Here is a 21,639-nt window from a genome sequence, read left to right on the forward strand (position 1 = left end):
TTACAATTTGATTTCGGGATAGTTCGCCTGTTGTAGCCAGCCGAATCTGAGCAGGGAATTTGCCTGAACTTATGACAAGTTCCATGACTTTCCGACCGAGTCTGATGAGAAAACAACAGAGAGCTCCTAAGAAGTTTCTGCCGAGTATGTTGCTTCGCAGTGGGTGTTGGTTTTTAGACACAACATTGGTTTATTATTATTTGAGGAAACAATCAAAAATAGTTTTTGTTTTCCAAAGCTCAAACCTAATGTACAAGTTCAGTAAAGCTTTCGACACCATCTCATCTAAAATCTTGGACCTTTATTGGTGCCCAATTCTCATGTATCCGAGCTCCAAAGAACAGTATTATTCTCCAGCATGAAGCTGAGTAAACACTAGGCCAAGATAAACCAAGATTTATGCTTTTCGAGGAACAAGCAATGAAAAGCTATAGACTTCCATGTGATTAAAAGCACCACCAGACAGATCCCCAATCTGTAGAGCAATAAAGGATATCGTGATATTCAATTTTCAAGGCTTCGATCAACATAAACTTATATGGTCCTATCATTGTTTCAAATGGAAAAGAGCTATCTACAAAGGCTTTGGTATCCAGAGTTGTGAATAAAGCTCACATGAAAAATCTACCAACTCAGTATCTCTAATTTTCTTTCTGATGGAAATACCTATTATGAAATCACCTTCCCAAGTAAAAAAACATCAAGTCAGATGGAGCCTGAGATTAGTACTCCACAAATTCATCTTAACAAACACACCAACATCAAGCATTTTCATAAGTTTTCACCCTTTTCTAATAATTTACCTCAAAAGTTATCTAGCTATAGCCACTCTGTAGTTGAGAATTAGATCCTCAGATTTTTTCCATATATATGCCCGTACAGTTGCTAAACTCATATCTGGAGATAAGACCTGAAATAGTCACAGAAAAGCAGCTTGCTCAGCCTCATACTCCAAACAATTAATTGAGACCCGTGAAAAAGAACAACACTCTAAGTGATCAGAAGTTGAGCAAATAATTGAATCTCTTGAAGTCTGACTTACCTGGTTATTGCATAAGATTTCGATGGAAGGTCTAAGTTTCTGCCACGGCTTTAAACCAGACTGTAGTAATCCATTTCCTGCAAACAGTGGCTGAGGTTGTCCTCCTGAAACACTTGCTGCATCTATAGCTAGACTATCCAACGGATTGTCAAGGACCATCTTTTCCACAACGTAATTGGTAACCTACATAGACATGTACGAAGCCACTGAATAACAGAGATGGCAAGCAAAACTACAATTTCAACTTACAGATAAATGCATAAATGTACCTTGTGAACTCTTAAGATCCGGGGTGCACTAAGTTTCCCTAGTGTAACCACTTGCACAGTTGAACCTTCACATGGATGTAGGAAGAAGCTTAATCTGGAAATTTGAAGAACTTTCAAAGTCAGAGATTTTATGGAAGATGTTTTATCTATTTATATAAAAATGTAAGAACATATGTGATGAAAATGCTAAAAGTCCAAACTATTTTTTTGATTAGAGAACAAGGTAGTGCCGAATACTTTGTATTTTCTCTAGGTGGAAGGCGATTGTTCAAGACAGCGTCCAAGCACCACAATGGGAAGTCCTTCTCATCTTCAGTTCCAGTAAACTCGGTTATCTTCTTCCTCCATGGTCCTCCTTGAGAACCCTCGGTTATGATGGAAGGAGGGGAGACAGAAGAAAACTCGAACGGAGGATACACCGGATCACTTGCAGCACTACTGTCTTCAGTTTTTGATGCACTTAGATTTTTTTTGGTATCTTTTACAGATAAAGTATCTCCAGAGGCAAGAACTTGGGGTTTTGGTTTGTGCTTCTTCTTTGCCAGCCAGTGACCCAGCAGGCCTTTCAGTGTTTCACGAGCTAGATTAATCTACAAGTCACATAATCCAATGACAATAATAGATTTAAATTGACTAGGATAGAGCAAACAAAAGTCCAAAGATTCATTTATGGTAAAAGGAATCCATTAATTATATGCAACAAAACTGATTAGCTTCAACATAACTAAAACCAGGCATTTAATTTACCTTATCATCTTCAGGTCGCCCAGAAACTTTAAGGTCTGCTGAATACATCTCAGCTGAGAAGCATTGTGGAGTCTCCAAATGTACAGATAAGCATCCAAGTCGTGTATCCACAGTAAACCATGATGGAATGCTTACCTAAAAAAGAAATATGAGCATCATTAAGGTAAACAAATATGCTAATCTCACTAACGATAAAAAACACAACCTTTGAAAATAATCAAGAGACTTACCATCTCAAACAGTTCTTCTTTCTTCTCTTCAAATGAAATCTGCAAAGATGGAGACAGATATATTTTTTTGACTTAGTACATCTCCATTTGCATTTGGAGCTAAATGTAAATGATATTTTAGAATTGCAGCAGCAGATACATATATCAAATATCATGAACTAGAAAAAGATGTGTAGTTTCCGTAGTTACCTTTCCATAGTCCTGTACCACAACACCCCTAGTGATATCCCATAGTTTCACTGAGCCAGCTGCGTCCTGCAAAAGAAAAACCAAACACATATTATTGACCCCTCTTCAAAACTATCAGTGGCGGTCTCTTCCCAGAGCATTCAGAGAAATCTAATTTACCTTGGTTACAATTTGCCTTTTATTATTCAAAATCTCATGTTGCACAATCGGGTGAGTTCCTGAAACAGTTATTGACGGCTCCTTGTAGGCAGGGGCCTGCAGACAAGAGAAAAGTTAACCAACGCTGAATCAACAAAGGGTAAACAGAAGAATTTACAGGAACGAATTTGTTTTTGCTTACTGGATTTAGTCCTTCCAAAGACACCCTCGCCCTATTAAAGGACAAATTCCCAGCCAAAAAAGAGCCACCTCGTTGAAAGACCTTTTGAGGACTCTGTACTTCGGCAGGCCATCTCTCTACAGAGGAGTCTGTAGTTGCAACCCATATACTATCATCTTGCAAAGCTAATTGCTGAATTGGATGGTCCTTAGTGCACAGCAAAACACTCTCCCTTGTTGCCAAATCTGTCAAGTATAACTGACGGAAACATAAAACATAAATGAAATTGAAAAGGGAAGTTATACATGGAAGGGAACCAAAGAAAGAAGCAAGTTCGGTTTCTACTCACACATTGGTCTCTTCCACCGCTATAAACATGACTAAATGATGGAGTGCATGCAAGCGCCCAAACTGAATCTGTATGCACGGCATAGGTATGTAGACATCTCTGCTGACCAAGATCCCATAGTCTAGAAATAAATTTAGAACCAGTTAGAACTGAAATAATCACTATAACCTCATCCACTGGGTATCATAGTTACAAACTAATTAAGAAATACGGACCTTATCATAGAATCAGAGGATCCAGACAAGCAAAACCTGCAGTCTCAAGGTGAGAAACACGAGGAAACTCAGTCAGTCAGAGAAAAAAATAGGAACAAAATAAACCATTGCTGGCAAAAAAAAAAAACAAAAACTTTACCTGCCAGTTGAGTCCAGAAGCAGCACTCTGACATTATCTGTATGCCCCCTCAGCTTCATACTCTTTGAGCCGGTTCTCGGGTCCCAGACACGTAAAACCTGCAATAAAAAGAAAGAACTGAGTAGTATTCAAAAATCAAAAACCCAAAAAGATTTATCGGTTCTTGTTCCCAGGTATATTCTATGCAACCTGGATTGTATGAATACCTTCTCTGTTCCACCAGAGACGAGCACCGTCCCGGAATCATTCATCGCCAAAGCATACACAGACTCCTTATGGCCTTTGGCAATTGTTGGCGTGTACCCATGAGATGGAGATGACTGCACAGAGATATTGTTGCTTGAACTAACAGTTCTTAAACTTGTAACAGGACCATTTGCACCATTTGAAGAAGAGCTATCTTCATTAGCGTCATTAGGTTTCGTAACTGGTGACAAAGCAGCTTCGATATCCCATATAAAAACTTCCCCACCAAGGCCACCAGATGCAACAACATTACTCTAAAAGTTGCGACATCAAGATAGGATCAGAATGTGACAAGGAGAAGCACATATATCCTACAAAACTTGCACCACCATACCAAGAATTTTTTTTTTTCAGGTGGAACTATAAAGAAAACAAGCATGAAGAATGACAAATTACATTTTTTGCCGCAACTGCCAAACAAGTGACATAGTCAGAATGCTGTCGGAGAGTCCTCGTACAGACTCCTGCTGATAAGCCGTCCCATGTCTAGATACAGGTTATTAAGCCGCATTAAGAAACCAATATGGTAATACAAAAACAAAACAAAGTATAACGAGAACAAGAAACAAATTCACAAACCTTGACCGTAGTGTCTGAAGAACAAGAAACAAGAGTGCTTTCACCAGCCAGAGCAGCGTCGTTCACCTGACCAGTACACATGGGGGTTTAAAATAATTAGATGCAAAATAGAACAGGATTCACCTCAGTAAACACAGGATCCTAACTACCACTGATCATCCCTATACAAATACAAAATTTCAGTGCGGGGAAAACTATATACCCAGTCAACATGAGACTCAAACGTAGCAGAGCAAAAGGTAGCATCCTCATCAAATGCCCATCTCTTGAGTGTACCATCACGACTTCCAGTGAAGAGGTAACTTTGATCATGAGAAACAGACGACTTCAACACATCCAAGCAATTAATGCCAGCACAATGCTGCAGGATGCACAACTCAAAAGAAGAACATCATCAGGATTGAGTTGAGAATGAGATGTAACTTCAAACGATTTCAACTATTTTCTGATCAAGAAGAATATGAAGGAACTAGGAAAAAAAAAAAGCAAAGAAAGGGTAACACAACAAACAAAATTGGTGTAAAACAACCTGACCTTTGTGTCGTTGGCATCATTTAATACGTAAGTAAGCTTTTTCTCTTTGCGAGTGCGAACAGAACCGCCATTACTGCCGGCACTTCCAACCCGGTGCATTTCAAATGATCCTGAAAGGAGAAAAACAAAAAAGTAAGGGACAAAACAACCTCCTCTAAATAGAGCAGACTAGTTATCAACTAATCATCATCATCATCAAAAACGAAACAAGACCAACACAAATATATTGCTAAAGACAAAGCTGGTAGTAGTAAAGTGAGTAATCTGAATCGGGAACGAACATGAAAAAAACCTATGGGACAGCCATAGAGATTCCCCCAAGCTCAGAGTAAGATTCTACAGAGAATCTCAAATATTCCGGTCGAAAAAAAAAAAAACAAGAGTTATCCACATCGAATAACAGTTTTCTAAGCTCCCAAAAAAATCCTCAATTGACTCATCATCAAAGGAGGAGATCAAAAACCAAAAAGGACACACACAATTGCGATGTACAAGAGACAGATTACAAAATCAATCATCACTACTCAGCTCTCTAAAGACTCCCCAACTTTTGATCAATACACAGTACCAACCCAAAAAAAAAAAAGCAATCATCGATTTGTACATCGAACATACACGATTAGTTCCAACTACTTTGCTCAATTTCTAAGAGGAGAGAACAAAAATTTGAACAAAAAATATCTAAAGAAAAGGAAAAAAAAAAAAAAAAAGTGGAATCAGTCGTAAGCGAAATCATAAACATACCTTAAATCCGAACTTCAGATGTAATCGATGATTGTAACAACGTGATTCAGTAACCCAAAACACACACAGACGCAGTTTTTGGAAACGAAGACAGAAACCCTAGAATCGATCTTTAGCGCGGGGGAGTGAATATAACGAGAGATTTGGGAATCGGATTGATCTCAAAAACTTTAGCACAAATTTGGAAAAATTATTAGAGAAACAAAACAATTAATTAAAAGAGTCAATAAAAGCAAGAAGAAGAGCAAAGCCTTTTTTGTTTCCAAGGCGTGATTGCGTTTTGTTGGAGAGAATTGGAAGAAGAAGAAGAAGTGAAGAACGAACGAAAATTATAAAAAGTTTTTTTTTTTTTTTTTTTTAAATTTACTAAGGAAATTGAGGAAAACACAACACAAACTCGAGACTTGGTAAAATCAGCCCATATGATATCACAATTGGGGACTACTCTACAATAGCGTTTTAAGTATATCGAAATTTATTTATTTAAATTTTTTTGGGAATGGATAAACATTAATATATATGCTATTTTCTTATTGGTTGGATGACTTGCTAAAGTTTATTTCAGTTTTTGACCACAAAAAAAAATTGGGGTAATTTTGTAAATCTTATAAACCGCTAGTGATCGACCACCAAAGAGAGCACTCGAACATAATAACAAGTTTTGTAAAGTCCAATCAAAATATCTTACATTACGAATTGTAAAAGATCAAGTGAGGTCAATAACATGGTGTATGTGTGGCACACAACACACAATAGAAACTGGTATACAATAATACAATCATTAATTTCTTACAAATCTAAGCATTCAATGCGTAAAGATATCACTTATATATGCTCTTTAAAAATCTAAACTTTCAGATCCTTTTGAACTGAAACAAACAACACATGCTCGCTCACATTCACCTTGTTTTGTGTTATATTCTTCTAATTCATACTACTACTACCCATAATCATCTATCCAAACCCCAAATCTTGTTCCTTCTAGGACAAATGTTACCTATTAGAAATCATAACTAGAGAAAACAAATTATGCAACAAAAATACTTTTGATTCTAAAGCAATAACAAAAAAAACGCAATAGTAAACAATCACTTTATGTTTTTTTTTTCAAATGCAATGTAAAAAAAAAAAGTAATTATATTAGTAAATACTAAATACAATGCATTAGGAATCCATTGTCTCACTTGTTTTTTTTTTGCTTTGACATTCATTGTCGCACTTAAAAAACATAAGTCAAAGGCTTAGATGGATCAACACCTTTTAAAACGGGTAAAACATTGACAGTTTTTAAAAAAAAACATAAGTCAAAACATAAACAAACTCTTTTTGTACAAGAAAACTTATTTGACAAATTTTCTTAAAATTTATATATATATATATATTCTTACCAAACAACAACAAAAAAAAAAAGGAAAACATTGACAGTTTTACCGTTAATTCATGATTTTTTTTTATAAAAGTGTCCTGCAATGAGCATCTTGATTTAGGATTAAATCCTAAAAAGCTATACAGTTGTAGAAACCTAATAGTATTATTATAATCAGGATCTGAATCACAAAATATATATAAGAAAAAGAAAAAAAAAACTAAATGTTTACGACATTACTATTATTGGTTAAACGAACTCGTTTCCACTACTAGTTTCCTAAAGCAGAGTCGGTTTGTGGGGATCTCTCTCTCTCTCTCTCTCTTTCTTCTTCAATGGCGTTTCTCTCCTATTCTTCATCGTCTCCGGCGATGCAGAAAGGAATCTTTGTCTCCATGCCTGTACTTATACTCTCCGTTTCGTTCGCAGCTGTTGCCTTCTTCCTCATCTCTTCTTCTCTCTCGTCTTGCTCCTGTCCTCCTTCTATACCTTCCCCCGTTAACGAAGCCGTTGAAGCACCCGTCGGCGTTGATGTGAGAATATCGCCGACGCAAGATGATATTAAGTGGGTTAGAGATCTGATTAGATCCAACGGTTTGCATATGCAGAAGAATGAGCTTCGGAAAGGGATTAATCCTCGCACTAGGGATCAACAACTCGCAGATCTGAATCAGTAATCATCCCTACAGGCTCCTTTTCTTGTTCGAAACTTTTTGAGTGTTATTCTGATTTGATGTTAGCTTAGCTTAGCTCAGTGGTTAAAGTTTGGTTATTTGCCAATTCCTTCTTTACAAATCGGTATATAAAAGATGAATTTTTTTAATAGATATGTGTATGTGAAGTCAGTAGCTTTATGGCTTCATTGCATCCTCTTTTAAGTAGTTAGAAAGTGACAAATTTTATACTTTTTGAATCCATATCTATGAATGAAGTCGTATGATTTACTGTTACTCTATTGGAAATTGAAGATCAGACCTCTTACATTGGATATCTAGTGAGAGCAAACGGATCTGAGTGCTGTTTAATTAGAGTTTTAGCTATGGCTTTTGTCATGTAGATTGGTCTTATCAGAGTGTTATTTTTTTTTTTTTTTTAACTCTATAATCGTCACCGTCTTTGCAAAAGTAGTGGTTCATTTTCATTGTTCTGTTTTTATACTCTAAAGGTCTGTTTTGGCATTACCTTTTTTCTGATTTAACTCTCTTTGAAATTCAGGTACAAGGGTATATCCCATTACGAAGGAGATGAAGCAAACAACCATACAGCTCTTCCATGCCCTGGTGAGTTATTAGTTGAGCAGCATCACAGCAACTATGGTGAACCATGGGCAGGTGGTCGTGATGTATTTGAGTTCTTGGCTGAATCAGCTAAACTTAAACCAAACTCCCGTGTTCTAGAAATCGGATGTGGCACGTTGCGTGTTGGTTTGCATTTTATCCGCTATCTTAGTCCACAACATTTTCACTGTCTTGAAAAGGATGAGCTTTCGCTAATGGCTGCTTTAAGATATGAGCTTCCATCTCAAGGTCTTCTACATAAACGACCTCTTATAGTAAGAGGCGATGATATGGAATTCAGCAAGTTTGGTTCAGATACAACCTATGATCTGATATACGCAAGTGCTGTCTTTCTCCACATGCCTGATAAACTCGTGTGGACTGGACTCGAAAGACTAGTGGAAAAGTTAAAGCCTTACGATGGGAGAATCTTTGTTTCACATAACGTAAAGTTTTGTTCGCGGTTAGGAGGAGACAAGTGTGCGCAGAAGCTAGCAAGTTTAGGACTTGAGTATCTTGGGAAACAAACACATGATAGCTTGCTGTTCAATCACTACGAGATCTGGTTCGGGTTTAGACGGTTCAAAACATAAAGCCGGTTGAAGTTTTTTTGGCTGAGTCTATTTCAGTTTTCTTGACACGCCATTGTTCTCCATTCTCTGAGGACTGGATCAAGAGGTTTAGATATTGTTTTGGTGAACAAAAAGCAAAGAGTCTCTACAAAGGTTGTGAACTAGAAAGATTGTTCTGTATCAATTACTTTTATTTTTGTGTCTATGGTCAGAGAGATTCAGGTACTGTTTATATAGTAGCCAAATGATTTAAGAAATTCTTTTGTTTGTAACCAAAGACAAATTCTTTTTCATATTTTAAAAGTTGTTACCACTTTGTTTGCCAGTAATTAGATATAATGTGAAGAATGGTACTGCAAAAAAAAGAAAGGTTCCACCTGAAGTTACCATTCAAGAGACAAAGACATGTCCAAACAGATCACAGAAGGATCACAGTACCATTTTCTACAACCTTCAGCTACATCTAAAATACTACATCTTAGAAGAACTAAGACCATCAGACTCACAAATATAGACCACCCTCAATCTAAGACAATGGGGAAATCTTTTCTTAATCCATCTTGATCTTCAACCTCACCAGTTTTACCACAATCCTCGCTCTGTCTTTCTGTCTCTTCTGCTTCCTCACTGATAGAGCTATCAGGCGTGAGTGGAACACTGATGATAGCAGCAGGGTCTAGCTCGAAAGAACTAGCGGGAACTCCGTCTCTCTCCTTTCCATTTAACTTAAGTGATGGCACCCTGTGGGAGAATCTTTGCATTTCCTCTGGTGCGATCATGAGTGAGACGACTCCATGCTGCCCAGCTTGTTCATAGACCGATACAAATCCCTCAACCTTTCCTAAATAGGCCACTCCAACGCCTAGACAATCGTCAAAGTTGACCAGAACTTCCACAAAGTCGAACTTATAAGGAGGCCTGTGCTGTTCCGGGTTATTGTTCCAGCTTTTGCTCCAGTCTCTGAAAAGAGCCCACGTTTCTCCTTTCCTTGGAATCACAGCGATGAAGTGTCTGCTATGTATGATGGGATTCATCACATGAGAAAAGGTCAACTGGCTTATGGTTTCTGTACTCCCTACTTTGAACCTCCCGCAAGCAGCAGGAACAGAATCCTCATCTTTATGTTCAAACCATGTCAACTGAAGACTCGTCCCACGTTTATTAATTTTCTTGATTCGACCATACAACCTAGGCATAGAATCTATACCATCGTATAGAGCCCATACTTGACCAGCCTTGAAAGATGTCATCGTCTTGCTGAAATCTGCAAACTCTGAATCAACACACAATAATGGCTCATGTTCCTCATCACTGTCCTCAATGGAGACAAAAACTTCTTCAATATCTTTTTCATGTGCTTCACTTATTTGTACAGGAGAAGATGTAGTAGCCGAATCTTTTTCCATGTCTTCATCATTATGCTTGTGTTGTCCAAGAGCCTCAGCAGCTCTACCATTCGTTGTCAACAGTGAAGGCCCAGATTCTAGCCTACGTCTCTTCCGAGTCCCTGCTTGCATTGATAGTTCTTCTAACTCAAGAAACTTCCTCTTCACATCAACCTCTATGGCTTCTTCCAGCTTTCTCAGTTCAAAAATCTCTTCTTTCTTCTCCAGTTCAGCTGATTTCTCTCTGATGGTATCATTAAGCAACCTGAGCTCATTCTCCCTCGCTTCAAGTTCCTTAAGAGATGCTTCCATCAGCTCAGCTTCCTTTCTCCTCCTATCCAGATCCAGAATCTGTTTCCTTACAGACTCCTCCTTCAAATCCACTTCCATGGCTCGTTGCTTTAGCAAATCAAACGGCTTGTCGATTTCTTCCGACCGTAGCGATGAATCAAGAACTGATGACGCTTTCTCGTGAATCTGGTCTAGGATTTTATGCATTTCCTCCTTTTTTTTATCAACCCCCTTTAAATCACCCTCCACTACCATTAGGTCATATGCAGAAACCCTAAGCATTCAAAAATCAAAAGAAACGAACTAATAAAAAATCAATCTTTCATGAACAACAAACGATTTGAGACATTCAGAGAAATAAGAAAGGTTGTGAATTTTCCGAGAAATAAGAAAGAAAAGACCTTTCTCGAGATTCGTCTTCAGTTTGTGCCGGCGCCGGATCCTTCTCCGGCGTGTCTCTTCCGGAAGGTTGTGGATTTTCCGGTTCCATTATGATTTTGCTTCGGTTAAGTTGCTGAAAGATTTGAGCTTTTTGAGCTCTAGGAGGAAGAATACTGAGAAAGTTTGCTTTTTTTTTTCTTTCTTTTTTTTTCTAGTTAGACAGAGATCAAATTTGAAAAGAAGAGAGAGATTACTGAAAATAGAAGAAAATGGAGGGAGGAGGATCATAAAAAGTTTTTGCATACACGTTTCGGGACAAATCAGTACTTCCTTTTGTGTTTACAGCCGTTGGATTAAATTATTTAACCGTTAGATTACTCATATTATTGTTAACCGTTGGATTAAATAATTTTTGACCGTTGGATTACTGAAATCAGCAGAGTTTCTGATGATTTTTTTAGCCGTTCGATTTCGTTTGTCAGAAGATGAGAATCATTAAATAATCTTTGACCGCTGATTGATTGCAATGGAAAGGGATTGGTTTGGTAAATGGATCATTAGAAGTTGAAAAATTACCGTTAGAAGTGGGAAACATTCATCTTGTAAAGAAATTATATATATCATATACTATACATCAGTAAAATACTAAAATTACTGGTTAAAGTATCATCTCGTGTTCAAAAAATTTCTAGTTTATTAAGCTGAAAGATTAGAGCTTTTCTATGTGTTGCCATTAACTTTTTTTTTTCTGATTTCACTCTGTTGGAATTGAAGCAAAACAAGCACATAGACGAGTTACTACTTACTACTAGCTGAGTTGCGTATTTAAGTTATAGGCTAAATCAGCCAATATTAATCAAAACTCTCGTATCCTAGAAATCGGAAGCAAAACAAACACACAGATGAGTTACCATTACTTGGCTGGAAGGCTCACAAATACATGCCAACTTCAATCTAAGACAATGGGGATATCCATTCTTGTTCCATATTGATCTTCGAAGACCTCGCTTTGTTGTTCTGTTTCTTCTGATTGATCACGACTGAGTATAGAACTGCAGATAGCAGCAGGGTCTAGTTCGAAAGAACCAGCTGGAACTCCCTCTTTTTCTTCTCCATTCATTCTAAATGATGGCACTCTGTGAGAGAATCTATGCATCTCCTCTGGATTGATCATGACTGAGATGAGTCCGTGCTGCTCAGCAGCTTGTTTAAAGACCGATACAACTCCTTCAACCTTCCCTAAATAGGCCACTCCAACGCCTAGACGATCATCAAAGCTGTGCAGAACTTCAACAAAGTCGTACTTATAAGGAGGCTTGTGCTGTTTCGGGTTATTGCTCCAGCTTTTGCTCCAGTCTCTGAAAAGAGCCCACGTTTCGCCTTCTCTCGGATTCACAGCGATGAAGTGATTGTCACGTATGATGGGATGCATCTCATGAGAGAAGGTCAAGTGGCTTATGGTATCTGTACTCCCCCATTTGAACCTTCCACAAGAAACAGGAACAGATTCGTCATCTTTATATTCAAGCCATGTGACTCGAAGACTCGGCTGAGACTTGGTAACTTTCTTGATCCGAGCATACCACCTAGGCATAGAATCTATACCATCATACAGAGCCCAAACTTGACCAACCAAAAAAGAGCTCATCGTCTTGGTGAAATCATTAAACTCAGACTCAACACAATTCAGTAGTTCTGTATCCTCATCACTGTCATCTATGGAGACTATATCTCCTTCATGTCCATCACTTACTTGTACAGGGGAAGAAGCGGAAACTTGTTTCTCCTCAGTCAAGTCAACCTTCCTCGAACCCTGAAGCAAACAAGTCAGTTTCTCTTGTGCGTTAAGTTGAGAAACCACCATTTCATCGTTCTTCAGGACCAACCCCACCACATCTGCTTCCAGAAGCTGTTTCATATCACATTCATTTTCTTCCTCCTCCAATGCACTCGTTGGCTCAATGATGGAAGCCTCAGTCTTCCTCGCTATATCTTCTTCAACCAGAATCACTCGCTCTTCCTTCTTCTCCAGCTCCAGAATCTGTTCCTTTACAGATACCTCCTTCAACTCTACTTCAACGGCTAGTGATGAAGCTTTCTCCTGAATCTTATCTAAGATATTATTATGCATCTCCTCCTTTTCTTGATCTAACTCACCCTCCACTACCATGAGGTCATAAGCAGAAACTTGTTTCTCCTCAGTCAAGTCAATCTTCCTCGAACCCTGAAGCAAACAAGGCAATTTCTCTTGTGCGTTAAGTTGAGAAACCACCATTTCATCGTTCTTCAGAACCAACCCCAACACATCTGCTGCTTCCAGAAGCTGTTGCAGATCAGATTCATTTTCTTTCTCCTCCAATGCTGTCATTGCCTCAATGATTGAAGACTCAGTCTTCCTCGCTGTATCTTCTTCAACCAGATTCACTCGTTCTTCCTTCTTCTCCAGCTCCAGAATCTGTTCCTTTACAGATACATCCTTCAACTCTACTTCAACGGCTAGTGATAAAGCTTCCTCCTTTTCTTGATCTAAACCCTCTAAATCAACATCCACTACCATAAATAAGATCATAAGCAGAAACCCTAAGAATTTCAAAAACCAACAAAAACCGGTCATGAAAGCCAAAATTAAACCGATCAGAGAGAGATCCATGTAACCGGAAGCTTCCAGAAAAAAACGAAAAATTAAACCTTTCTCGAGATTGATCTGCAGTTTGTACCGGCGCCGGAGTGTCTCTCCGGAAAGGTTGCGACTTTACCGGTTCCATTACGAGTTTTGCCGTCTTTTAGTAGCTGTGAAGATTGGAGATTTTGAGCTATAGGAGGAAGAAGACTGTAGAAAGTTCGCTTCTTTATTTTTATTATTACCGTTAGACACTTAGACACAGCAAAATTTGAGCAAGAGGGCAAAGAGAGAGAGAGAGAGAGAGAGATGATTCGACTGAAAATAGAAAAAATTGGAGGGAGACTCAGAAAAGTTTTGCATATACGATTCGAGTAAAAAACATACATACACAAAGAAGAGTCAAAGCCCGTTGGATCAAATTATTTTCAACCGTTTGATTACTTTTTTCTCTATTTGTATTTTCTTTTGAACTAATCTCTATTATTTCCTTTTTTCACATATGTGTCTGTCTATTCAGACGAGAAAGGTAAGCCCATTAACTTTCAAAGAAACATATATAATAGGCCCAATAGATATTAAAATTTGAAAAATCTGGAAATATATATTATTAGGTCAAGAATATACATATGAGAGAGTATGACTCTTGTTTTCAGCTGGGATTAAATTGTATGATTAATTGATTATTGTTTTGAATTTAGTCCTATATATATGCGTTACTGCAGTCTATGCTATGCACAAATATAAAGAAGAGAATAGTTATAAATTTTTTTTAAAAAAAAATGCATGGTTCATGATGATCGAAAGAAAGATAGTCGTCGACGTAATTAATAAAAGTGTAATAATAACAGACCATGATCCATCTACTCGGGCTAATGTACTTGAGCTATAAAAACAAAAGTTCATTAATTATTAAAGAAGTTAATAGTTTTGGTGATAAATGGATAAAAACAAAAATTGAGGGGATGGGAAAGAAAAGATAAAAAAGGTTATAGCAAAATGACAAAGAATATTAAAGAAAGATTGCGACAGCTGAGGTGTGATCATTTTGAATCCCTTAATAGGACAACTAACACTATTTTTTTAATTTATTATTTCATATATAAACTTTACAACAACAAAAAAAAAAAAGCCAAGCTGTTCTCCATAGATGTTGACCGCCAAACTCTAATGCTTCCAAATCTTATTTTCTCGTATTGTTTTTGCTATGAAGTATGAACCTTTTTACAAACCACACGCCTCTTCCCTATCTTTTTATTTTGCTAACATTTTCCATATACACATACCTTATTTCTATAGGTTTTGCTTGGTACGTTACGTACTTACGCAATATTATACAATTGTGATTATAGTGCATATACAATTAATATTAAACGTGTGTATGCCCTTACATGCAATTAAACACACAATATTTCAAGTATATGTTATATAGAGAGATTTTACCTTAAACAAAAAAATGTTACATAGAGATCTCCCAAGTAAAATTAATATCGATCAAGAAGCATATTGTTAGAACTACGTACACGTCTCCTCGAAGCTCGAATTACCCATATTATACGTTCAATGGAATCCGCCCTATATGTTTTTTTTTTTTGGTTTTAAATCCGCCCTATATGTTCTTCAGCATTAAACTTGATTATATATTTACGTTCTACCTATACTGTAGTTTGAGCATATTTGTACTTCTCAACATAATCAATCTTAGGTACTGTATGAAAAGATTACCGACACTACTTTAAAACTTTCCTAAACGATTTACCGACATGCATATTACTTTTATTTTCCATATATAAACGTTTTACCGACAATATATACTTTCTAGATGAAATTTCACGACCGAGATTGTGACACTCATTTTAACACAATTTTGAAGATTTAAAACCCAAAAAAAAAAAAAAAAACACCTGGTAGCCATTTCAGCAATTAATCTTAACCACTTTCAATTTGTTCTTTAGTCTTCATATTTTTTTTTAAAAACATACTTGTTTCATATACTACATGTTTATTAAGGACTTTCGCATAATTATATATCTTATTGATTAGCTCGACACACTTCTTTCAGTGGAGTTATATAATTAACAGAATCAACAACATACGTAGTAATAGTATTTCCCATTAAGATATTTTTATGTGTATGTAGCCCATATAGGACATAAATAATTGAGTTAAAAAAAAGTTAAAGCTATCGGTATTATTACTAAAAATAGTCATATGTTTTTTTTCGGCAGTTACTACAAGACTTACCCTTTTTAATATAAAGAGCTGATTTAATTTTTAGTTGGCATAATTATTTAAGCTTAATATTCTTGTTGTTATTTGGAAAAGAGTTGATCAACAACAATGACATACACTCTACAAAAATTATTATATGCTTTTAAAAATATACTTCCGGCCGGCCCATAGTTTTTAAAAATATATATATATAAAAAAAGTTAGAAATAAAATTGACACATGACATGATCTACTCAATATTACTACTAAACATGAACTAATCATTATACAAAAGTTGTGAGATCTATGCTTAAAAAAAAAAGAGGAATAACGCATAGTCTTTTGATGAATGATGATGATGATATATTGATATGAAGAATATACCAATTCTTATCCTAAGAACATATTCTCTCTTTTGTGTTAGTGACACTTCAAAATAAATATATATAGTTTTGGATTAATCACCCTCCTCCCCTACTCATGCGTCGACGCGTCCGAACTTATGCGCGCACGTTACATGCTACACACTCTTGTCTGTGCTAAAATACGCAGAGATATTCCTTATCCTCCACCTCTTGGCGTTGGTGGCGTAATATAAATATGATATATGATTTTTTTTCTTAGAAGCAGGAGTTTTTTTTTTTTCCCATTTCCACAGAATTCACTAATCACACAAAAAAAAGTTACGAGCTTTTCCGCTTCTCGTCCTTACTTTTGCGAATCGATCTGGGTTTTAGGTGTTTCTGTGTTGTTTTTGATTAAGTTGTTAACAACAAAGAAATCAAAAAAGGGAACTTTTCTTCAATGGCTGCGAGCAATGAAGTGAATCTTATTGAGAGCAGAGTAAGTTTAGCTTTCTTTTGTTTTTAAGTTTCTATATATGTTTTTTGGGTTGCTGATTTTGACTTGGGTCTCTTTCGATTTCCTTGTTTAATTTTGGTTCTTCCATGGCTTTTGCCTTATTTTTGTTTAATATGTGTGTGTGTTTAAAGCTTATTATTATGTAGAATAGTTTATGGTGTTTTGTTTGATTTGGGTTAATCAGTTCTTTTTCAAAAGAAACTCAAATTTGAAAGCTTTATTAGGTCTTCAATTCGATTGAAACGTCAAACGTGTCGTCTGTTTGTTTGTTTAAGAGGTCTTTACATAATAATCTCTGTGCTTTTTGCCTTTTCTGTCCTCTTCTGTTTGATTCTGAATCTTAGTGTTTGTTGATTCAAACTCTGTTATCCGATTTCAAACTGACCCTTTGTTCGATTTGGTTTATACTGTGTAGTGGTTAAGATCAAACAGTTTGATAAAGACTCTCTTTTGATGCTTCAATCGAGTACAAAACACTCTCTTTTGTTGTTTCTGTATGATATAAGCTTAAGTCCTTTCATTGGTCTCTCTTGTTGTTGTTGGTGTTTTCTGTGGTTGAAATTTCTATGATTTAAGACTTAAGTAATCTGATTCTTATGATCTGCAATTTTTGTGTGATGCAGACAGTGGTTCCTCTCAATACATGGGTTCTAATATCCAACTTTAAAGTAGCTTACAATATCCTGCGTCGCCCCGATGGAACTTTTAACCGGCACTTAGCTGAGTATCTAGACCGTAAAGTCACTGCAAACGCCTATCCAGTTGATGGTGTTTTCTCATTCGATGTCCTGATCGATCGCAGGACCAACCTTCTAAGCAGAGTCTACAGACCAGCTTACGCAGATCAAGAGCGACCTCCTAGTGTTCTAGATCTTGAGAGGCCCGTCGATGGCGAAGTTGTCCCTGTTATACTCTTCTTTCACGGAGGTAGCTTTGCTCATTCTTCTGCAAGCAGTGCAATCTATGACACTCTTTGTCGCAGGCTTGTTGGTGTATGCAAATGTGTTGTTGTATCTGTGAATTACCGACGTGCACCGGAGAATCCTTACCCTTGTGCTTATGATGATGGTTGGATTGCTCTTAATTGGGTTAACTCGAGATCTTGGCTTAAATCCAAGAAAGACTCAAAGGTTCATGTTTTCTTGGCGGGTGATAGCTCTGGAGGTAACATCGCTCATAATGTGGCTTTGAGAGCGGGTGAGTCTGGAATCGATGTTTTGGGGAACATTCTTTTGAATCCTATGTTTGGTGGGAATGAGAGAACAGAGTCTGAGAAAAGCTTGGATGGGAAATACTTTGTGACGGTTAGAGACCGTGATTGGTATTGGAAAGCTTTTCTACCAGAGGGAGAAGATAGAGAGCATCCAGCGTGTAATCCGTTTAGCCCGAGAGGGAAAAGCTTACAAGGAGTGAGTTTTCCAAAGAGTCTTGTGGTTGTTGCTGGTTTGGATTTGATTCGAGATTGGCAGTTGGCTTACGCGGAAGGACTCAGGAAAGCGGGTCAAGAGGTTCAGCTTATGCATTTAGAGAACGCTACGATTGGGTTCTACCTCTTGCCTAATAACAATCATTTCCATAATGTTATGGATGAGATTTCTGCGTTTGTAAACGCAGAGTGATGTTAACGCGGGGATAAAGAAATGAGCTCTATTTTAACAGAGCCAAGAGGTCTTTCAAACTAACAAACAGGTGAGATGCTCTCTCGGTTAGTTTTGTTTTACTGTTTAGTATCTAAGTGTGTGGGAGGTTTGTGACTGTTTTAAAACGCTGGATAATGAAACGTTGAAGCTTGTAGAAGAACAGCGAATCGTTCGGAAGACTTGAAAAAGGAACAGAGCAAGTACTATATTTTCTCCTTTTTCTTTTCGTCTGTAATGTTTGGCTTTTTAGCTTTTAGTCTTTAGCCTTTTATCTTAACTAAAAGCTGATTTCTCAGCATGGGAGTGGTAAGTAACTATATATACTTCAAGAATGTAATGTTTATATACAAAAATTGTAGTGAATTTGGTAAATTTAGGGTTTGTATTGTATTTTGTTGCTCTTTTTTTTGGTTGTACTCTATTGTTTTTACAAAAAGAAGCAGTGCATGTATAAATGCTGTTAAATACGAGTGAGTGTTTTACTAACCCTTAGTTTATTTCACTTCTAAATGTTATATTGTTCATTCAACAACTTTAACGTCGAAAAAAAAACAAAGAATAATTCTGTGTTTCAAAAAGCAAAAAAACTATAGAAGGATTTTTGTTTCTACATGTGAGGAATCTTTTGTGCAATGATGAGAAACAGCTAAAGCTTGAGGAAACAAGAAAAACGAGAGCAAATAGTTTTGCCCAATAAGACAATAAACGAAACAAAATGTACAGAAGTGGTGTCCACCTTAATTTAAGACCATATATAGAAATTGATGCAAACTGTTTTCACAAAAGAGAACACTACATGAAGAATATACTTGCCTTTGGATTATGAACTATTAACATAATCCTTGTACATTTTACAAATCGGTGTATTTTCATGGAATCTTCAACCTCTTGTTCTTGAAAACTTCCATCAGAACCCAAAAGTCTCTTCAGTCTAAACTCCAGACTTTTGCTTGGTTAATCAGAGACAGAGGCCAGCTCACAAGTCCAAAAACAAGATAAGGAAAATCAATGGATGCACAGATATATATCTCAGGGAGAAACATTATATTCCATATTATAGTTGCTGAGACCTAAAACAACATTATTTGCAAGGTATGAGTAAAAAGCTCACATGATACTCAGACTAAACTCGTAAATGTGATAAATGTCATGACTCATGATAGTGGTTAAGTGGCAAAACCATTCTGAGACGGTTTAACGAGTCCTAGCGGTATAGGCAAAAGATGCAGCAGCAAAAACTGTAGTTACTGCAGAAACGAGAGTCCAGAAGTTCTGCTTCTTGTGTGCCTCTTCCGTTGATTGCTTCATGATCTCAGCTTCTTTCTTCATTTCCTCGATCATGTCCTCTTTGTTTTTGAACGCTTTCTCTATCGACTCAAGCTCCACAGCATATGATTTTGTTCCATTTTCTCGCTTCTGTTGCTCGCTAATCAATCTATCTTCTTGGTTCTCTAATTGAGACACCATAGATGCAGCACTCTTTACCATCACAAAGCTGCGTTTTGCATCTATTTCAGCGGATTCTAGTTTTGCTTTCAGAGCATCCAAAGCTTTTTTGAGCTGTACAAGCTCCTTTTCAAGTATAGCCTTTTCGGTTTTCAGTGATTCAGACTGACTCTCCAAATCATTCTTCACTGTACACAACCTCTCGCGCTCAATCTTAATTTTCCCAAGCTCTTCTAAAGTTGTTTCAGTCATCCTCTCTGATTTTAAAACCTTTGCCTTAAGATCCTTTCCATGTCTCTTCTCCTCCTCAAGTGCCTTATCAGCTTCTTTTTTCTTGAGCTCAACTTCCACAATTGCATCATTTAGCTGACCAACTTTGCAGATAAGCTCATCGTTAGATTTGGTTTGAACATCACAATCCTTTTGCAGCACAGCAACAACATGCGTTAGCTCATCAGCTTTTTGATTCAGCTCAACAAGCTTTGCCTCCCGACTAAAAACACGCTCCTCAAGCTCAATCTTCTCCCTAGACAACTGGTCAATCAACTTCTCCTTATCAGATGACTGCATATTGACCATCTCCATCTGTTTCTCTACTGAATTATTCTCCTCCACTAACCTCTCAAGCTCAGATACCTTGACAGTCTTCTCTTTCCCTAAAGCATCAATTTCCACAATCATTCTTCTCTCTTTCTCCATAGACTCATCAAGATCCTTCTCCAACCTGATAACTAGATCCTTCAAAATCCTCTCTTCCTTTGTCAAACTCTGCACAGTCTCATTCAGCTTGTCTAGCTTTTTCTCCAACTCCAAGATTTCCCCTTTCTGTTCAATCTTTACACTCTCCATCTCATTCTTTTCACTCAATAGCGCTTTGATCTCACTCTTCAGTCCATCAATCTCCTTCTTCCCATCCTCAATTGTCTTCTCCAAACCAATCTTCTCCTTGTTTACCGCTTCGATCAACTCTTCCCTCACCTCCCTCTCCTTCACCAACTTATCGTTTTCTGATTTCAATTTCCCAATCACAATCTCCAAATCGGATTCTTTCTCCTCCAACCGAACCACACATTCCTTCAAACGATTTGCTTCCTCACTCTGTGAATCAAACCGGTTCTTGATAAAGTCCCTCTCATCACAGACCTTCCCCAACTCTTCTTTCTCCATCTCAACCTTACCCATAAGCTCATTTCTTTCCCCTTTCAAAACCCTAATCTCGCTCTCTCCATCCCTCATCAACCTCTCAACTCCAACACCCATCTCTCTAAACCGGCTCTCAACAAAATCAACAACCAAACCCAACTCAATCTTCAACCCGAAATTCTCATCACTCACCTGATCCAACTCGCCACGCAAACCCGTTTTCTCCGACGCGAAACGAGCCAACTCGGTCTCCAACTCGTCCTTGGCGTGAACGAGCGAATCGATCTGATTTCTCTTCTCCATAGCCTGTTTGAGAAGCATCTCGTTGAGAGACTTCAAGTTCTGGAACCTCTCCTCGGAAGAATCGTGTTCTTCCATGGAAGACTGACGACTGAGCGCCGTGGCTTTCTTGTCAGCCTCGTGTGCTTTCTGGTTATCATTAGTAGCGGTTTCGTTACTGTTACGCGACGCTTTCTTCTTAGCCATTGGTTTCTGCGGATTCTCGAAAGTGGTGGCGGAGATTAGGGTTTTTGGGGATTTCGATGGTCAGACTCAAACTCGTTTTGAGAGAGACGAAACGTTTTTTTTTCTTTTGGGGGTAAGTTTGCAAAATTCAAAATTCATGGCCCAGATTTTGAAGGTATTAATTATCTTATCTTATCATCATCGGTCTTCTCTGATTCTCGATATTTTTCGTAAAGTTGCACGTGACTCCCTCGTGATATTAATCGTCTCGGTTCAATCGTAATCAAAAACCATATGATTTTAGTTTTTTAGTAATCGTTTCTAGTCTTTTTCTTTTTCTTTTTTTTTTTTTTTTTTGTAAGTTTTTTCATAATTTACA

At 37.3% G+C, this 21,639-nt stretch overlaps 6 protein-coding genes across 7 annotated transcripts; 2 read left to right on the top strand and 4 right to left on the bottom strand.

Moving 5' to 3' along the window:
* Positions 1–170: 170 nt before the first annotated feature.
* On the bottom strand, positions 171–6,222 carry LOC104764147 (uncharacterized). 2 transcript variants are annotated; one of them, XM_087503029.1, is made up of 19 exons: positions 5,603–6,222; positions 4,859–4,968; positions 4,527–4,685; positions 4,325–4,390; positions 4,142–4,231; positions 3,706–3,999; positions 3,500–3,597; positions 3,361–3,396; positions 3,146–3,266; positions 2,818–3,054; positions 2,637–2,732; positions 2,478–2,543; positions 2,289–2,327; positions 2,059–2,193; positions 1,549–1,901; positions 1,312–1,405; positions 1,043–1,225; positions 804–910; positions 171–475 (listed from the first exon to the last, which is right to left on the bottom strand). In XM_087503029.1, the coding sequence occupies exons 2-18, from the start codon at positions 4,955–4,957 to the stop codon at positions 812–814; spliced, it is 2,265 nt and encodes a 754-aa protein (XP_087359155.1). In that variant the 5' UTR covers positions 4,958–4,968; positions 5,603–6,222; the 3' UTR covers positions 171–475; positions 804–811. The 2 variants fall into 2 exon arrangements, with proteins under 2 accessions (XP_087359155.1, XP_087359156.1); XM_087503030.1 differs by lacking the exon at positions 171–475 and having other exon boundaries at positions 646–910; positions 5,603–6,087.
* A 916-nt stretch (positions 6,223–7,138) lies between these two features.
* Positions 7,139–9,130, top strand: LOC104764148 (uncharacterized). The gene is made up of 2 exons (XM_010487609.3): positions 7,139–7,641; positions 8,184–9,130. The coding sequence occupies exons 1-2, from the start codon at positions 7,304–7,306 to the stop codon at positions 8,836–8,838; spliced, it is 993 nt and encodes a 330-aa protein (XP_010485911.1). The 5' UTR covers positions 7,139–7,303; the 3' UTR covers positions 8,839–9,130.
* Positions 9,131–9,178: 48 nt separating this feature from the next.
* Positions 9,179–11,181, bottom strand: LOC104764149 (uncharacterized). Its single transcript, XM_010487610.2, has 2 exons — positions 10,895–11,181; positions 9,179–10,767 (listed from the first exon to the last, which is right to left on the bottom strand). The coding sequence occupies exons 1-2, from the start codon at positions 10,981–10,983 to the stop codon at positions 9,339–9,341; spliced, it is 1,518 nt and encodes a 505-aa protein (XP_010485912.1). The 5' UTR covers positions 10,984–11,181; the 3' UTR covers positions 9,179–9,338.
* A 420-nt stretch (positions 11,182–11,601) lies between these two features.
* Positions 11,602–13,842, bottom strand: LOC104764150 (uncharacterized). Its single transcript, XM_010487611.3, has 2 exons — positions 13,563–13,842; positions 11,602–13,454 (listed from the first exon to the last, which is right to left on the bottom strand). Exon 2 carries the CDS (start codon positions 13,441–13,443, stop codon positions 11,824–11,826), a length of 1,620 nt encoding a protein of 539 aa, XP_010485913.1. The 5' UTR covers positions 13,444–13,454; positions 13,563–13,842; the 3' UTR covers positions 11,602–11,823.
* Positions 13,843–16,030: 2,188 nt separating this feature from the next.
* Positions 16,031–18,692, top strand: LOC104764151 (gibberellin receptor GID1A). Its single transcript, XM_087503044.1, has 2 exons — positions 16,031–16,548; positions 17,190–18,692. Exons 1-2 carry the CDS (start codon positions 16,510–16,512, stop codon positions 18,183–18,185), a joined length of 1,035 nt encoding a protein of 344 aa, XP_087359170.1. The 5' UTR covers positions 16,031–16,509; the 3' UTR covers positions 18,186–18,692.
* Positions 18,693–19,231: 539 nt separating this feature from the next.
* LOC104764153 (uncharacterized) lies at positions 19,232–21,420 on the bottom strand. The gene has a single exon (XM_010487613.3). It carries the CDS (start codon positions 21,279–21,281, stop codon positions 19,401–19,403), a length of 1,881 nt encoding a protein of 626 aa, XP_010485915.1. The 5' UTR covers positions 21,282–21,420; the 3' UTR covers positions 19,232–19,400.
* Positions 21,421–21,639: the final 219 nt, after the last annotated feature.

This window comes from Camelina sativa, chromosome 19 (assembly GCF_030686135.1).
Source record: "Camelina sativa cultivar CO46 ecotype springtype chromosome 19, ASM3068613v1".
Classification (NCBI taxonomy): domain Eukaryota; kingdom Viridiplantae; phylum Streptophyta; class Magnoliopsida; order Brassicales; family Brassicaceae; genus Camelina; species Camelina sativa.

Bases quoted from the DNA above. Each gene is read 5' to 3' on its own strand.
- LOC104764150 (XM_010487611.3), bottom strand. From the start codon at position 13,443: ATGATCTTATTTATGGTAGTGGATGTTGATTTAGAGGGTTTAGATCAA.
- LOC104764153 (XM_010487613.3), bottom strand. From the start codon at position 21,281: ATGGCTAAGAAGAAAGCGTCGCGTAACAGTAACGAAACCGCTACTAAT.
- LOC104764151 (XM_087503044.1), top strand. From the start codon at position 16,510: ATGGCTGCGAGCAATGAAGTGAATCTTATTGAGAGCAGA. The intron at 16,549-17,189 runs GTAAGTTTAGCT...TGTGTGATGCAG, and splicing joins TGAATCTTATTGAGAGCAGA to ACAGTGGTTCCTCTCAATAC.
- LOC104764148 (XM_010487609.3), top strand. From the start codon at position 7,304: ATGGCGTTTCTCTCCTATTCTTCATCGTCTCCGGCGATGCAGAAAGGA. The intron at 7,642-8,183 runs GTAATCATCCCT...TTTGAAATTCAG, and splicing joins CAACTCGCAGATCTGAATCA to GTACAAGGGTATATCCCATT.
- LOC104764147 (XM_087503029.1), bottom strand. From the start codon at position 4,957: ATGCACCGGGTTGGAAGTGCCGGCAGTAATGGCGGTTCTGTTCGCACT. The intron at 4,000-4,141 runs GTAATTTGTCAT...CGCAACTTTTAG, and splicing joins TGGCAGTTGCGGCAAAAAAT to AGTAATGTTGTTGCATCTGG. The intron at 2,733-2,817 runs GTAAGCAAAAAC...TCTTGTCTGCAG, and splicing joins CTTTGGAAGGACTAAATCCA to GCCCCTGCCTACAAGGAGCC.
- LOC104764149 (XM_010487610.2), bottom strand. From the start codon at position 10,983: ATGGAACCGGAAAATCCACAACCTTCCGGAAGAGACACGCCGGAGAAG. The intron at 10,768-10,894 runs GTCTTTTCTTTC...TTGAATGCTTAG, and splicing joins GAAGACGAATCTCGAGAAAG to GGTTTCTGCATATGACCTAA.